At 47.5% G+C, this 13,422-nt stretch overlaps 1 protein-coding gene across 5 annotated transcripts in view; it reads right to left on the reverse strand.

Annotated features, from left to right (window-relative positions):
* Positions 1 to 13,422, reverse strand: part of LOC122390182 (potassium voltage-gated channel protein Shaker-like) — a 107,460-nt gene that overhangs the window by 17,526 nt on the left and 76,512 nt on the right. For all 5 annotated transcript variants that reach the window (XM_043382884.1, XM_043382883.1, XM_043382880.1 and 2 more), the window contains 3 exons: positions 9,663 to 9,799; positions 7,441 to 7,569; positions 6,394 to 7,034 (listed from right to left, as the gene is read on the reverse strand). In XM_043382884.1, coding sequence (XP_043238819.1) covers positions 6,394 to 7,034; positions 7,441 to 7,569; positions 9,663 to 9,799 — 907 coding nt within the window. The remainder of the gene's footprint in view (positions 1 to 6,393; positions 7,035 to 7,440; positions 7,570 to 9,662; positions 9,800 to 13,422) is intronic.

The following is a 13,422-nucleotide window of genomic DNA, read 5'->3' on the forward strand; positions in this document are numbered from 1 at the left end:
GCCCGAGAAGCGTCATCAGATCAGTGGCCGGTCCGCACCAGCAGGTCAGATCAAATGCCAACCCAAATATAGCGGTGTATAGTCGACTACAGAATGATGTTCCACTCCTCAGAAGCTATCAGTTGACCGGAGCGCTAAGTTGTGCCGTTTATCACGCAATTAAGCGTGTCGATTGTGAGCATTGGGACAAAGCTAATTTGTGAACTCAGCCCGGGTGATGCAGCACAGCCTACCACTCCAGGCAAACAATTGCCTGTGAAAAGTGGAACATCATTCTGTAGTCAACTATGTCTGTAACAAATGCTAAGCGCAGCGATATGGACTGGCCAACTGCGGTGGCTGGGATTTTTTTTTTCAGATTCGATTATGATGATATTTGCAGCGACTCTCGCATGCATGATGTTCGCTATTGTTTTAGTTTCATACTTCTAGTATCTTCTCTACTTCTTTCTTCTTTCCCCCTCTCTATCCTCTCCCTCTCTCTCTCTCTCTCTCTCTCTCTCTCTCTCTCTCTCTCTCTCTCTCTCTCTCTCTCTCTCTCTCTCTCTCTCTCTCCCTCCCTCCTCCTTCCCTGCCCCTCCCCGTCCTTTGTTCTCCCTCCCCCTCCTACGCCCCCGTCCAACAAATGATCCATCCCGTGTCCGGCCGGCGATCTGACACGTCCGCCGCTCCGCCCGCGCAATGACCGATTCTCGGGCTCTGATCCATGTGCGCGGCTCACCCACGCCCACCCCATCCGGTCTGCCGTCCACGGCAGGCGGAGCTCTGTCCGCCCGCGCGTCTCCGCCGCTGTACCTGACCTTTGTGGGCCGGCCCCGGACAGCACCGGGGGCGGCCTCCGACCGACCGCGGTCTCTCGGGACGGCCGACCGATGAAGGTGTGCCGCCACCCATCAGATGGCAATCACGGCGGGTCGCCCTCCCGTGGAGAGAGAGAGAGCCCGGCGACCGGCGTGGGTTGGTGTCCCCCTACTCTCTAGCCACGGCGACGGCGAAATTATGCGGCGACTATGTGCTGCCGGTGGACGCCGGCTGATTTTAATGGTAATTCTTCTGGAAGTTGTCACAGTCTGAGGCACGTCAACACCCACGGGTAGCCAATTTAACCAGCACTGTTCGATGAAATGAATATTGTTAAAAGTTCATTTTCAATTCATGAATACCTGTGCTAGGAAAAGTTTCCAGTCAACTGATTCTAAGTTTGTTGAATGATTTCCGGGCTAGGAACGAGTATGAACTGAAATAAATTAATGAAATGAGTTAGCTCTCAATAGCTAACAAGTGTACATTATACAATGCAATGGGTGCAGTTTTGCATGCAGATCGCATAGATCAGAATGCGTGTAAAAAACAATATAGATATTAATCGTAGACACCCATTCTTGGTCAGCATGAACATTGAACAATAAACGAATGATCGAATGAATCGTGTCCACTACCGTCTCAAACTAACAGCTATGGATCTCAAACTAGCAAACAAGGCATCACGAAGAATACCGTTACGCCAAGTATACCTATAGGCACTCGGAGAAAAAGAATTTCGTCACGCTTGGGTCAAATTACAGGCGAGCACCCAAGCATTGATGATTGGGGGCTGCTACTTTTAGATGTAATTGGATCGTACGATGCATAGAACACGTACAATTACCGTACATCTCTCCCGAATCTCTATGTTGTCCAGCCAACCGAAAACATGCATTTCACGCTACAGATCTTTTGTGAACCTAATTGGTTTGCCTGGGTCGTTATCTGAGAGACGAGGCCCGAGAAATAGGCGACGGTCTCTCGGTAATCGAAGGATCTGATATTGGGTAGGCGGGGCCGATTGGATGCCTGGCTCGCCCAACTCGTCTCGGTCGTCTCCGAGTGAGATGAATTCGTGCGATAAAAAGGAGCATTTTGGGAGCCATCGTAGAATTTTAGCGCGATATTGCCAAACTCAAGTTCAATCGGTGACCTTGCAGGTGAGGTCAGCTACAAAATCACCAAAACATTGCTTTCTGTGTAAAGGGTTTCTGAGCAGACCATTGCCACAAAGATTTAAACACAAAAGCGAACCTACTGCAGGATTTGATATTTTCCGATCTAAGCTTTTTTAGATAATTTATATAAGGACGGCATATAGGAAGGCTTCGTTATCTTTAATAAAGTTATACTTGGCTATTGTAAAGGCGGATCGGATGAACGGAGTATATGCCGAAGCTGATTGGATCCCTAGCAACTATAGGGTCTTTTCACACGGAGCCTTCCTTCCATAGACAACCAAGACATCGCCTATCAAAAGGAGTCGGAAAGGCAACATTCTTGTAAGATAAAGCTCCTCAATGATAAGAACTCACTGTATGCATGTTTATAAGCCTTTCATCTGTAAATTGATGATGGATGCTCGAAATACGCATACGTCTCCACTTGATCTTACCAACAGTTTACAAACGTTTACAAACATTTATCACTCACAACAGTGATTAGTCATCATTGTATGCAGACTGAGGTCAACTTGCGCCTTACTTATCCACCAGACTGTGGTGCTAGCAGCATATGAACGGATCATTTAGCAGTTCACCTCCATATTGAAAAGTAAAGCTATTTTAAAGCTACCACCTGGCGTTTAGTTATCACCGAATATAGGTGCATAGCTGCCCACTTGTCCTGAACCACTGACACTCCAAAATCCACCCGCATTCAGCATTGGACCTCCACTAAAGTGATCCGCCTTGTCAACCGAGCCACTTAGTTTGTGAGCTTGTTTGTGCTCTCCAGTACAAACAGCAACTCCGAATAAGATTGCAGACCCTCCGGGTGTGTTTCTGCTCCACTGAAACGCTGTTTGCCAAGAAAGTCGGCTCCGAACTCTGAACGGGAAGCTGATCGTGTTGATCAAACGGCGCTCGGCGATCGGCCGTGTGTTCCGCCCAGTGCGTTCAACAGTCAACAGATCTCCGATTGGCATCTGTTTTTTGTTTTGTTTGTTTGCTTTGTTTGTCGGGAATGGAAATTTCGCTACAAAGAGAAGATGCGCTTGCTGAACCAACCATGTTTTGTGACGTACTCGAGGACAATGTTACATATTATAATTTTGCAAAATACATTCGCGCATCCCCTGCGGTAGCCCTATTCAGCCACGCCTCTGAGCTGAATCCTACCCATTTGACGATAACCTACCTAATTAGGATTTTAGCGAGAGATGGATGACAGCATTAGTATGTCAGGAAATGTCAACATAAATACGAACCGCGCATCCCCTTCCCCCCTAACCGCGCATCCCCCTCCCCCAACCAGGATTTGAGTACGCGTATCCTGGGCCCTGTTTCACGGCCGCTGCCAGCGTGCTGCTATCACACATGTCAAATTGGGTTTCCATGGAGACATCAACATACCCGTATCTCCAACAATGCCACAATGACGTCACATACATATGTGACGTCAGCTCGCGAAATGCGATAACGGCATGGTAACAGCGTCCAGTGAAACACCACCCTAGTGTAGCTGTAGGTACTGGACGGCTAAGCCCCGAGTGTGGCCATGCGTCGGTGACTGATCGCCGACTAGAATAGAATCCACCTAAGAATCCACCTAACCCTCGCCGGCACAGGGGGGGTGATGCAACCCCCCTAAGGTTTTTCGCGAATAACTCGCGTAAAAAGCGGCCGATCGCGACGAAACTTTCAGTACCCTCGCATTGATCAATTTTACACCTACCCTGAAAATTTCATGACCCTGACCCCAATGACCTTTGACCTGTGACCTCTTTTCTGTGACCATGTTTGGCCGAAATCGCGGTTCGGCGCATGTCGGCTCGCATTAGCCGCGCGTTTGCAAGCTTTTCGTGGTTTCAAACGTTCAAACATGTGATTTGATGTTGCTCCCATGCATTAGGGTGGGTGTCAAGGTCACCTGAAGGTCAGGTCAGGTCATTGACCTTTGGTGACCTCGGGTGACCTCGATTCACTTTTTCGAGTTTTACATGTTTCTGGGCTAGTTTTTGGAGCTGAATTCGAATTTAGCAACCATTTGAACATTTACGAAGTAGTTTTGGTGCCTTCGTAACATATTACGAAGCTGTCCGAGGCGGTTGACACGTATTACGAATACCCGTCACAACCCCTACCGGTTGACCTGACCTGACCTGACCCGACCTGGTCTAAATGCTTAAAGACATCATCTCTGATCAAAACTAACACGATATTCGTGATCAGCACCCCGGAAAACCACATAGCAGCCACACTTTACGACTTTCTAACAGGTCCCGATTTTCCCGGTTTTCGGGTCATTGACCTGACCTGGAAGGTCACCCGATGACCTAGGACCTTAAAATTTGGTATCATCGGCTTCCTCTCGTGACGGGCAACACGCTCGTTTTTTCCGCGAAGCTCTAGCTCGATCAGGGGCCAAACGCGAGGGTGGGTTCGTACCCCCCCCCCCCTTGTGCCGTCGAAGGACTCAAAATGGCCTGTGCCGGCGAGGGCTAACGTTGTAGTCAGCTTGTAGTGGGGGAGGCAGCGCTCAGTACACCAGTAGAACACGCGTGCTCTGCGCCGGTGCCTTTCACGGCAGCCGCTCTCACGGGCCGGCCATTAGCGAAATCAACTGTGAGAACCGCACAGACGGCGCTGGGCTCAGCTGTGCGCCGGGCCGGCGGCAGGTCAGCCCTCGTGCCGCCCACACCCCAGCCGAGTCTCCGGGAGAGAGATCTGCTGGGGCGGCTGGGCTTTCTAAGATGGGTTAACTTGCCACTTGTGGAGAGGGCTGCTAATGACTAGCCTTCGACTGGAGGTGGCCGGGCCTTCTGGGATGGTTTAACTTGCGATTCGTGGAGAGGACTTTTAATGGCAAAGCTTTGACAAGTGAGGGTAGAGCCTACCCATCATTTATCAGCTTCTGCATTGGCTAAAACCACAACTCCGTTGCTTTCGAGCATGGCTACTGCGCCATTTTGTAAGTTACAAATGCATAAGCATTGACCAGTGAGCACTGCGCACTTCACAATGCACAATGCACATTGTACAATGTGCATGGATGCCTTGCACACGCTTGGGAATCGATTTGACAGCTTTTTGACGTCAAACAAAATGCTTTGCTGGCATTTTCTTATCCTTTTGTAATTCGCGCATCTGCATTGAGCATATATCGGATTAGTTCATTTTCAGTAACGCATAAGGTTTCTGAGAACTAGAACCTCAGGTGGCATTGCTAGCTAATGAATATTAACTAGTTAATCCCTGTTGAAACCTGCGCGTAACCATACCGGCATTGGATGCCGTCCCGAACAGCTTAGTGGAGTCTCCGCGGCTGAATGCAAACGATCCAGAGCGTTGTATAACCAGGCGAAATGGAGTCAATTGTCGGGATGATTGTTCCGTGGATAAGCGATGGATAACAATGGCACCAAGAACAAAACGTTAATTATGCCGACGTAACTGCCACCATAATGAGTCTTTGGTATGGGCCTGTGGCTGTTATGCAAATGATGTAGACCTGGAAACTATGGAAGCAGGCCAAACGCAATTCCAGCTCTGGAATCTTTGCACGGGACAGACGTTTTACCACATCCATATTTTTCACTTTTTAGCCTGATGCTAGTTGGTAGATTTTATCTAAGGTCTTTAGGCTAGATATGATTTGATTTGGTATGTGGCATTGCTTGAAACCAGCTTTTATGTTTTATCGCCACCTCCCTAATGGCTACATTCCTTGCTATTTTTTCTTTTAGTTACGTCATACAATTACCGGCCCTCTCATCTCTTGCTATCATTGAGGCTATCCCATCTCTGCGGTTTAAAACTATCACCAGAGAACATACGTAAGCCCGTCTGAGCCGGCTTACACTAAGTGGGCGGCATCACTCCAGTATTGCTGTGGGACGCCATGTGTTTTTGCAGAGACCTCTGGTTGGTCGCCGAGCGACGCTCGTTCGACGGGCTTACCCGGTCGGCGCAGTGAGCCGCCGAGCCGAGCCGGGATTCGGGTCCTATCCCCGCCGCGGCGCCCTGTTGACGTTGTTTACAGCACATCGGCGCCTTACTTATGGGCGCCCCACTACCCGTATTTGTAGCTGGGAAGGCGTTCCCGGTCACCCGCGGCACAACACTATCGATACGGTCAGTGTGGCTGCGGCGCACCGGCCGGGGTATGGGGCCGGGACCGACGCGCTGCAGCTGCGACACTGGTGGTGCGACGGAGCCATACACAGACACACTTCACAGGCACACAGACACACATCACCGTGCTGGTCATTCAATGCATCATATAATTACTTTAGTTTGAGACAATCCCAAAATCCCATCCCATAGATGAAATGACCATCAACCCCAGCGACTGCTTATCAGTAGGACACGGACCCCCAATACCTTTGATGAAACGACCACTGATCTGTGCAGATCGGTGGGGACTTACCTATAAACAGGAAGAAAATGAGCAACCCGAGCTCTCTCATGGAGGCCTTTAATGTTCTTCCTAGGATTTGCAGGCCCTTCGAATGCCGCGATAGCTTGAATATTCGGAACACTCGCACAAGCCGTATCACTCGGAGGATAGCCAGTGACATGGCCTGGTTCGATCCCGTCTCTGCGCCGGCCACTGTCGGCTTTGGCGTGGGCACCACGCTCTCGTCCTCTGCCACCACCGTGGCCAGCGTCAGAAAGTAAGGAATGATTGCCACCACGTCAATGATGTTCATCACGTCACGGCAGAAGCTGACCTTGTTCGGACAGGCGGCGAAACGCACGAGCAGTTCAAATGAGAACCATATGATACAGATGGTTTCTATAAGGAAGAATGGGTCGGTGACAGCCGGCACCTCGTCCTCCTCGACGATGGTACTGTTCGGCGCGCTGTACACCTTGTAGTGCTTGAATTCGGGAAGCGTCTCCAAGCAGAAGATGACGATGGAGAGGAGGATGACCGTCACAGAGATGATGGCCACCACCCGCGCGTTCTGTGAGCTCTCCGGGTACTCGAACAGCAGCCACAGCTTGCGCTGGTACTTGTTGTTGGGTAGCGGCCGCTCCTCCTCCTTGATGAAACCCTCGTCCTCCCTGAAACACAGACGTGTGTAGTCAACTGCCGCCGAGCATTTTGGACAGTCGACTCGCTACTTGGTTTAGGGAGGATCGTGAGGGCATGGATTGACTTCTGACATAGCTAGCTTCCGTTGATTATTAACCATTAATTTATGTGTTGTCATCAAGCCAATTCGATCTTAAATTTGTCTTCAAATCTCGTTCACCAGTTCACAATCACGCAACAATACAAAGAAATTGTTAAGTTGTCTGCTTAAGAACAGCACTTATATCTTTCCTTCCAAAGTACAAATAGAAATGGTTGTAAATGATCCACATTGCTACGAGCTAACTGCGACTTTTAAAATCCAACTTTGAAATCTAATCTGGTCACAAGTCTGATAACTTCCACTTTCTTGCGAGTTATGGGTGCGGCACAGACCTGAACTTATTGATGGCATATTCTCCAAGTTCGTAGAACTTGATTTCCTCTGAGAACACGTCGAGCGGTACGTTGACAGGCCTGCGAAGCCGGCCCCCGCTCTGGTAATAGTAGAGGATGGCATCGAAACTGAAACAGACAGACCACAAGGACACGTCAGACTCTACATATAGTTGAGGTAGGGGCACAAGCTGGTGGAAACAGGTGGCGTTTGCTGACCACCACTAACAGATAAAAATAAAAATGCAAGTTATTTCCAATGCATCGAGCAAGAACGTGGTGCGCCTCGAAAGGTAGGCCAGTGTTTCATGCAAAAAGGTGTTCCGGCGAAAGTTGTTGGCCTTATGCATCGATTTCCGCGTATAAGGAAGACACGCCGCTCACTTTCTCAGCAAATACACCAAAAGTATAGCTAAGTTGCTGTTCATCTTTTCTGTAGAGACAGCGAAGGAACAAGTCGCGAGAGAATTGGGACGCTGTTTTACAGTTATTAGGACGATAAACAAGAAAAACAGCAGCATAAAGCTTTCGCGCTGTCAGAACAGAAAAACAAAACGCCACCTTAGCGCTCTCCTGAGACTAAGAACTTTGCGTGGTGCTTACAATACCAATGTCTTCAAGACCAGGAGCTAAGGTAACAAAACATTTGGTGTTTTAACCGAACGAAATTTAGCAAGGCAGCATAATCATATAGATAAAATAAGCAAAGCATTGTCCACACAAACTGTAGGACATTTACTCGTGTTCGAAAAAGCGATCTTCTCAGATATATTAAAAATAGACAAAACTCATCGATCAGCAGGTTTCAGTTGATTTGACACTACTCCATTCTCTTCCTCCAATATTCAAGACGTGAGCGTCGTCTAAAATGTTCTCTGTTTGGCTTCCTTATTGGATGGCTGGCGGCGCCTTCCCGTATGCCTCTCCGCCGCCAAGGCGTTGGCTCTTCCCCGCATTAATCACGGGCTATGTTAATTTTCTGCTGCGTGTGCGCCCGGAAGCCCTCAGGCGACCAGATGAGCGAAACTGTGGCGTTCGGTTGCAGCTAGAGGCGAGAAACGAAGCAGCCACCTTGCCTGGCAACCAGGAGCAAGATTGATCGGGGCGCTCAGGTGGCCGCCGTCTCAGTGAACCCAGGAAAGGTCAGCAATCGCAATGAGAAATCAGCCGTGCTGGTTGATTCTCATATAAGGAACAGCCGCTTCGAATAAGAATGCAATTTTAAAACACCATAAATCTCCCAGTTCTCGGTCCGCGGGATATGAAGCTGAAACACGTTTGAATGCATTGGATTTCAGAGTTTCGTCTGTATCAGTTTAAAATGAACAAAATTATAAGGAAATAAAGATGTCTTCCTGTCAGTTGTTTGGTTTTTAATTAAACGCACAGCGTTCTTTTTGGGGAGTTATTGTTGATAGCTTGGATACGCTAAGAAATGTCTTTCCTAAACAGTATTTTCGAAGCAGGCTAGATTCGTCATTAGAAAAATCGAAAAGGAATCAGCTCATCGCATAAACAGTCATCTGGTGGAAATGCACGACGAACATCCAGAATCGCACTGTATCTGTAACTTTAATTATGAAGCAGTGCCTGAATAACTGCCAGAAACCAATCATCAAAGCCTGGCTTCTCTCGCAAACAGGCCAGCATGAAGTCCCCAAACTCCACTTTTCAGGCACTCGATGGGTCATGAGGACCCGTTAGAAGGTATGAGAGGTTTCATGAGCCGCTTCCCCGAACTGTGGCCGCCGCCCTTCTTGATGTTCCCCTTTCCCGCCTGAGCTCGCCGTACATTCTGTCCTTATGTTTCCCCTCCCATCTGGCGCCTCAGCCCCCCCCCCCCCCATATCCCTCTACCGTGCCTCGATCTGCAGTCAATGGCAGACGTTACGACTGAAAGCCTTTAATCCATGGCGCGCAGTTATGACACCATTTCGCCGCTGTAACTTCCCTGTCGGCAGTCGCCACCAAAGCCACGCCAGAGAAATTGGAACTGACTAAACGTTATAAATTGTCCTTGACAGCTCATGGTGAGATTAAAATGAAACATCAATCTACGATTAAACCGCCTCGTCGATTATCTAATGAATTTTGGGTTGAGAGTCTAGACAGCACATGACCTTAGAAAACCATTATCTGGTTAAGCAGGAGTTCGCTGTTCATTCCACGCAGAGAATTAGCTAGGGCCAATCTTTTCGCTCTCATGTGGGCCGGTCGCTTACCTGGTTCGATTTCGATCGAAGAAGTACTCATTCCTCAGGGGGTCAAAGTACCGGATTCTTCGCGCCGGGTCGCCCAGCAGTGTGTCGGGAAACTGGTTGAGCGTTCTTAGCTGAGTTTCAAACCTCAGCCCACTCACCTGAGAGAACACAGGTCAGAAAGGTCACACAGGTAGCGAAGGTCAGAAAGGTCACACAGGTAGCGAAGGTCAGAGGTCACAAAAGTCGCACAGGTCACCGCACAGATCACAAATGTCGCAAAGGTTATGTAGGTCATAAAGGTCACAGATCACATAGGATGCATGAGTCACATGCAGATCACAGGACCCAAACTTACAAAAGTCTAAGATACCCTTGGGAAGCGACCGGCCAACGCTTTATCTCGGGAGTCAAGTCACAAATGAAACACACATCTCCTACATGGAAACTTAACCCGCGCGGGGCTGGGGTCTCCAGCCGAACGCGCGGGGCTGGGGGGGGGGGTAAATTTTACCCCCCTGTTATCTCCCGAACTAATGGTCCGATTTGGAAAATTCAAACGCCAATCGAAAGCTCTCATCACGAACTACTAAAAACATGTACTTAATTTAAAGTTTGAGGTCAAGGTCAAGGTCAGGTCAAGGGTACAAATTGCAAGTTTCTACAGTATCGGCCTTGCACCGTAGTTGCCGAAGAATGGAGTCATGGACTGAGACTGATCGCCCAAAACGTGTTCTTAGGCTACCAAGACAATATTCGTTGCATACAATATCATTCAGAGGTCAAGGTCAAGGTCAGGTCAGGTCAGGTCAGGTCACCAAAAAACAAAATATAGAAAAGGGCATGTGCGACACATGTTTTATGGGTCATTTTACTCATAGAATTCAATAGGCACACTCAATAAGTGATATGGACCACCTCTGGATGAATTTCAGGTCGAGGTCAGGTCAAGGTCAGGTCAAGTGAGGTCAAATTTTGAAGTTGGTTGTTAAGGCCTAAAAAGGTGTCTATCTGATGCAGTTTTTCACGGCGAATCGAATGGTGCTATTTTTGTTTCCGTACGAGGTCTAGAACTTCCAAAAAAGTCATTTTTCAAAAAATTTGTGTGTCGTGACGTCATAAAATTTTGAATAACTCCCACATTTTTGAATCGATTCTTCTAAAATTTGGTATGTAGGTGCACATAGACCACCTCTCTGACATATATTCCGGTTTTTTCGATAGACTCAAAAATTTTGATTTTATAATGATTTTCCCAAAAAAGTCAGTTTTTTGAAAAAAAAATTAGGCCAAAATCCAAAATATTCAAAAAACCGAGATAGCCATTTGATAGACAAAGTAAAATTACGTATAACCTTTTTTTGTTACGTCTTGATTCCTTTAAAAATGAAGATGTTAGCGGCGTTTGAACTTTTGCCGTTTTTGAGGCGAAAATCGCGAACATGACGTCACTAAAACGTCAATTTCTCAAAAATTTCCGACGGATTTCGCTCAAATTTTCAGGGAACGTGTCAAATTGATGTAAGAAAAGGTACTGAAAGTTTGGCGGCGCTGCGCGCCGCCGTTTTTGAGATATCGCAAAAATTCGCGAGGGGGGGTAAATTTCGGCCCCCGCCGAAGTTAGTTGGTAGCACTGCTGCTCCACGGCGTACATTTCCTACCAGCCCATAGGGTTTACATGTTAAATGGCCTGTTTTCGGCGAGCGATATCTCGGTCACCCTTTGAAGGAATCAATGGTTCTTAGTCTCAAATGATAGATCGATGAATTTTCTTTCGACAATTCCTCTACCATTTTTCACGAAACCCAGCCGATCTTCTACGGCGTACAGGGTAAAGATTTCTCTGCACGCCAGCACCCGCGATCCGCCTCTCCGATCGGCGATTCGCGGTCCTCGGTAGCGCAGTCGGTAGCGTATCGGGCTACAGATCCGAGGGTCGTGAGTTCGAATCCTGGGAGCGCCGCGTGATTTTGGCTAGAATTAAATGATGTAGATTCTTGAATGTTTGCATAATCAATTATTAATAGCTAATTGAATGTATCTGCCCACTAATCGGCCCTTAACCCGCGCGGGGCTGGGGGGGTAAATTTTACCCCCCCTCGCGAATTTTTGCGATATCTCAAAAACGGCGGCGCGCAGCGCCGCCAAACTTTCAGTACCTTTTCTTACATCAATTTGACACGTTCCCTGAAAATTTGAGCGAAATCCGTCGGAAATTTTTTTGAGAAATTGACGTTTTAGTGACGTCATGTTCGCCATTTTCGCCTCAAAAACGGCAAAAGTTCAAACGCCGCTAACATCTTTATTTTTAAAGGAATCAAGACGTAACAAAAAAGGTTATACGTAATTCAACTTTGTCTATCAAATGGCTATCTCGGTTTTTTGAAAATTTTGGATTTTGGCCTAAATTTTTTCAAAAAACTGATTTTTTGGGAAAATCATTATAAAATCCAAAATTTTGAGTCTCTCGAAAAAACCGGAATATATGTCAGAGAAGTGGTCTATGTGCACCTACATACCAAATTTTAGAAGAATCGGTTCAAAAATGTGGGAGTTATTCAAAATTTTATGACGTCACGACACACAATTTTTTTGAAAAATGACTTTTTTGGAAGTTCTAGACCTCGTACGGAAACAAAAATAGCACCATTCGATTCGCCGTGAAAAACTGCATCAGATAGATACCTTTTTAGGCCTTAACAACCAACTTCAAAATTTGACCTCACTTGACCTGACCTTGACCTGACCTCGACCTGAAATTCATCCAGAGGTGGTCCATATCACTTATTGAGTGTGCCTATTGAATTCTATGAGTAAAATGACCCATAAAACATGTGTCGCACATGCCCTCTTCTATATTTTGTTTTTTGGTGACCTGACCTGACCTGACCTGACCTTGACCTTGACCTCTGAATGATATTGTATGCAACGAATGTTGTCTTGGTAGCCTAAGAACACGTTTTGGGCGATCAGTCTCAGTCCATGACTCCATTCTTCGGCAACTACGGTGCAAGGCCGATACTGTAGAAACTTGCAATTTGTACCCTTGACCTGACCTTGACCTTGACCTCAAACTTTAAATTAAGTACATGTTTTTAGTAGTTCGTGATGAGAGCTTTCGATTGGCGTTTGAATTTTCCAAATCGGACCGTTAGTTCGGGAGATAACAGGGGGGGTAAAATTTACCCCCCCCCCCAGCCCCGCGCGTTCGGCTGGAGACCCCAGCCCCGCGCGGGTTAAAACCTGTTATTTAAGAAAATTAAGAAATGATTGTCACGTGCGCGTCACGACTGCCAACCATAAGCGCTACCATATTCTAGATTGAACTTACTTTTTGCTAGTCCCGACCACATATAGTAGGTTTTCTAGTAGTTATACTAGAAATTCCTACCAAAGTTCGTCCTACCCTTCACTCAATGTACCCTGGTAAATTTTACCCCCCCAGCCCCGCGCGGGTTAAGATGCATTAGCTGGAAGAAATAAATATACTTTTCATTATGCCCCCCCCCCCCAAAAAAAATATCTAACGTCGCTAAAGTGACTGTGCCACCTTGCTATCTATTAGCAATGCGCGCACATCGTCATAACTCAACCGTCTGCCCGGGCCGCTTCGCTATTGGATCGATACGCTGGTTCAGTTGAACGTTTGAGCGAAAACAGGGGCGCGTTTCTCATTCCAGGTGATGCAACGTTGTTTACCGCCACCTCCTGAGAACGGATTATACATCACCGAGCCGAGGCGCGCCTCACCGAGGCCGCTGAGTTCTCAGGATCCTGGTAATTG

This window comes from Amphibalanus amphitrite, unplaced genomic scaffold (genome assembly GCF_019059575.1).
Source record: "Amphibalanus amphitrite isolate SeventyFive unplaced genomic scaffold, NRLGWU_Aamphi_draft 000385F_arrow, whole genome shotgun sequence".
NCBI classification, from domain to species: domain Eukaryota; kingdom Metazoa; phylum Arthropoda; class Thecostraca; order Balanomorpha; family Balanidae; genus Amphibalanus; species Amphibalanus amphitrite.